At 38.4% G+C, this 3,142-nt stretch overlaps 1 protein-coding gene across 1 annotated transcript; it reads right to left on the reverse strand.

Annotated features, from left to right (window-relative positions):
- Nucleotides 1-778: 778 nt before the first annotated feature.
- On the reverse strand, nt 779-3,142 carry LOC131692408 (uncharacterized). The gene is made up of 5 exons (XM_058979436.1): nt 2,936-3,142; nt 2,638-2,871; nt 1,593-2,565; nt 1,284-1,526; nt 779-1,218 (listed from the first exon to the last, which is right to left on the reverse strand). The coding sequence occupies exons 3-5, from the start codon at nt 1,887-1,889 to the stop codon at nt 865-867; spliced, it is 894 nt and encodes a 297-aa protein (XP_058835419.1). The 5' UTR covers nt 1,890-2,565; nt 2,638-2,871; nt 2,936-3,142; the 3' UTR covers nt 779-864.

Below are 3,142 nucleotides of genomic sequence, written 5' to 3' on the forward strand. Positions count from 1 at the left end.
TACAATAAAGAATAAATTTTTGATGACTATTTTTGCACCGTAAATTCCGAATGGTTTAACCGGGTTCTTCCTCCAGAGAATTAACCATAGGGTTATTCGTCTCTTTTTCGGCTTAGAAACATTTCTAAACCTATGTGCAGGAGTGGAGAACCTAACCCAAGTGGGCTGCGTACAAGACAATGATGAGCAGGTTGAGCACGAACACAGGAATGGGTCTGTTTTACAATATGCGTTATGAATCCTAGTAAGGGACCATTCAAAAATTACGTAGCGCTTTTAGGGGGAGGGGGTACGACAAATTTTGGCATGTTGTGACATATGGGGGGGAGGGAGTAAGCTAGATCGTTATGTAACATGTATTTACTTTTTTCAACCCTCAAAAATGCAAGCCAAAATTGTGACTTCAAGAAACATCGCTTCTAAGATCCAATGAAACCGTAAGCCTCTTTTTCGTCGTTTTATCAGTGAGAGGATCGAAGGCATGAAAACGCTCGTTCATTTGTATGTCAAATTACAAGTTCATTGAAACTAGAGAATTGTAACTAGCCGGGCCTCTGAGACCCCTTGCCTTTTTGAGGGTTAAAGAATTGTTACGCAATAGGAGGAGAGAATGCGGAAATTTGTGACAATTTGTTAAATGAGGAAAGGGGAGTCAATTTTGAGCAATTTTTAAGTCCCTAAGCCAGCAACTAAACAAGGGAGGTTATAAAAATATTAACTTATTTTACGATTAAGTGGGAAATATTCTTTTTTTGTGGTATTCGAAGAATAGGGGCTGTTTATTTTCGAGTGTAGATTTATCTGCATCCATCACATTAGTGAAAATTACAATGCCTGGCCATAGTAAATGCGTCAGAGAAATTGTTAGTACAACGAAATCGCACACAGAGGGAAAAATTCACTTAACTGCAGCAAACAAGTTCTTCTGCTTTCGTAGTCCAGCTTTGACGTCGTTATAGTGCTGTTCGTACCGGAACCTTCGTCGTTGGAGTGGAGTACTTTGCATCCTTCAAATATCAGTTCGCTGAGACCGGGAAACACTTTAGCCAGATGCTGTAGCGTGACTGTATTTAAGTTGCATCTTATAAAATCTATCCTACGAAGAGCTGGTATCACTGAACAATGCGTCCAAAAGCGTGTCTTCGTTTGACATGCCATCACCCTAAGCGATCTTAACTTCGTCAGTTTATGCAGATATCGAAACGTTGTGTTACCCAACTTTTGTTATGAAAGAAAGTATTAAATTAGTGTTTTCAGGCAGCGGATTATATAAAGGTTCTCACCGGTCTGAATGCCCATATTTCTAAATTTTCCAAATTCGGCAAATTGTTGCATAGTTTGTGCAGAATTTTGTGGTTCTTTGATTTGCTTAGTGTCATCTTCAGCGATTTGAGTTCTGAAAGTCCGTTATTGAAAACAATATCTGACTTGTTGTACCACAGTACTAAACTGTTTAGATGAGGCATGTTCAACGTTGGAAGAGTCTGGGATGGGGTCTGAATTTTGCACCGCCGTATGTTGAGCACCTGTGGGTAAAATAAAAAGTTATTGATACTACATCGAGGAGCCGTTGTAACGCTAGGAAAAAAAACCTTAATCGTTGTCGCTTCGAAAGCTTTGATTTGTTCTAAATCCATTTCCTGATTCTCAAGAGTTAATTCAACGAGTTGTGTAGCAAATTTCGAAAGAGCCGTACCAATGCGAAAAAACGTTAAGTTGTTTGTCGAATGGAAGCTTTTTAATTTTGGCATGCCAATAACAAACTGTTCTTCTTTTTCCATATCCACGTATACATCACGTGTACGAGCATATCGAACCTGCATTTCTTTGTCGTTATCGCCATTCGCCCAAGTTTGCAGATGCGTTAAGCTAGGGAAAGGCCAGGTCATGATATCGTCAACCGTATCCGCATCCTTGATAGTTACTTCCAAACATTGCAACTGCCTGCAGTACGTTTCGATTATCTGTAAGCTCTGGCGACAATTTGTATCCACGTGCAGACTAGTTAAATTTGGTGTTATTACTTTAAAAGGTAAATTTGCACAAAGAACGTCAATTCTTAGTTTTTTCTATTCGATGATGTTGGATTGGCCACGTGGTTGAATGTTGCTCTGGGAGAAAGTTTTCATTTGGCTCAAAATCTAACGAGAGCTCTCGCAGATTCCTAATTCGTGGTAATCGATTCTCGAGAATCTCTCGACAACTTTCAAACGATCTCGACAGTTCCAGACTTTCAAGATTCAGGTTCATTCCAAATAATAACTGTATCAGGCGGTCCTCTGGAGTTGGTTCGTAAAGGTACTTAAATTCTATGATATCATATGTTCCTACTAGTTCAACATCATCGAAATCGGTTACATCGAAGGAATATATACGAATATTCCGAAAGCAGCGGAGAACACGTTTTTCTAAATCATTTAGGTCATCGTCGAAACGGCCATTTAGTGACACCTTGCATTGGCGTTGGAATCGAACCCCGCATAGAACGTTGTGCCACAGGGTGCAAACGGCGTTTGCATTTTTGCGATCGCGAAAGCTGAGGTAGTTGAAAATATGTCCTAACAGCTGAAATCGAACTCCATTTAAATTAAAAAATCTTTACATAGACTAGACTATTCTACGGTGAAAAATACCTACCTCTATTGGAAGATTGTTTATGGTACTCATTATAACATTTTAAGTTATGATTCAACTGAAATTCATTTACCATTCTAAGATAAGTCAAAGTTGAAGATTAACAGTATTTCCCCCAATCAGTATCACATAAAGTCACTAAAATACGAAAATTTAAAGCAATTTTCGAGAATCGTGAAAGTCTATTGCATCATGTGTGATAGTTCGTGTGTGATTTTAGCAATGAGTCATTCGCCACTAAAAAGATGTATGTAAGATTTATTTCATTTTATGTTGTTTTCTTCAGCGATTTAAGCTTTACCTCCGCTGTCAACAATACTTAAAGCAGCCGTTCACATGTTTTAATTCAATAATATTATGAATTCATACTGGAAAAAATGGGAAATTATTATTGAACAATCCACAGGTGAACACGGTGAACCAAGTAGATATAGACCATTCCGTATCTACTGGTCAGTCACGACTGAGTGTATGCGTAAATATTAATATGTACGCGAAGGGATAAGTT

The sequence above is a fragment of the Topomyia yanbarensis genome, chromosome 3 (assembly GCF_030247195.1).
Source record: "Topomyia yanbarensis strain Yona2022 chromosome 3, ASM3024719v1, whole genome shotgun sequence".
Taxonomy (NCBI): domain Eukaryota; kingdom Metazoa; phylum Arthropoda; class Insecta; order Diptera; family Culicidae; genus Topomyia; species Topomyia yanbarensis.

Excerpts from the sequence above, each read along its gene's own strand:
- LOC131692408 (XM_058979436.1), bottom strand. The coding sequence starts at position 1,889 with ATGACCTGGCCTTTCCCTAGCTTAACGCATCTGCAAACTTGGGCGAAT. Across the intron at positions 1,527-1,592 it reads TCGAAGCGACAACGATTAAG|GTGCTCAACATACGGCGGTG; the intron begins GTTTTTTTTCCT and ends TTTTACCCACAG. Across the intron at positions 1,219-1,283 it reads AAATATGGGCATTCAGACCG|TTGGGTAACACAACGTTTCG; the intron begins GTGAGAACCTTT and ends TCATAACAAAAG.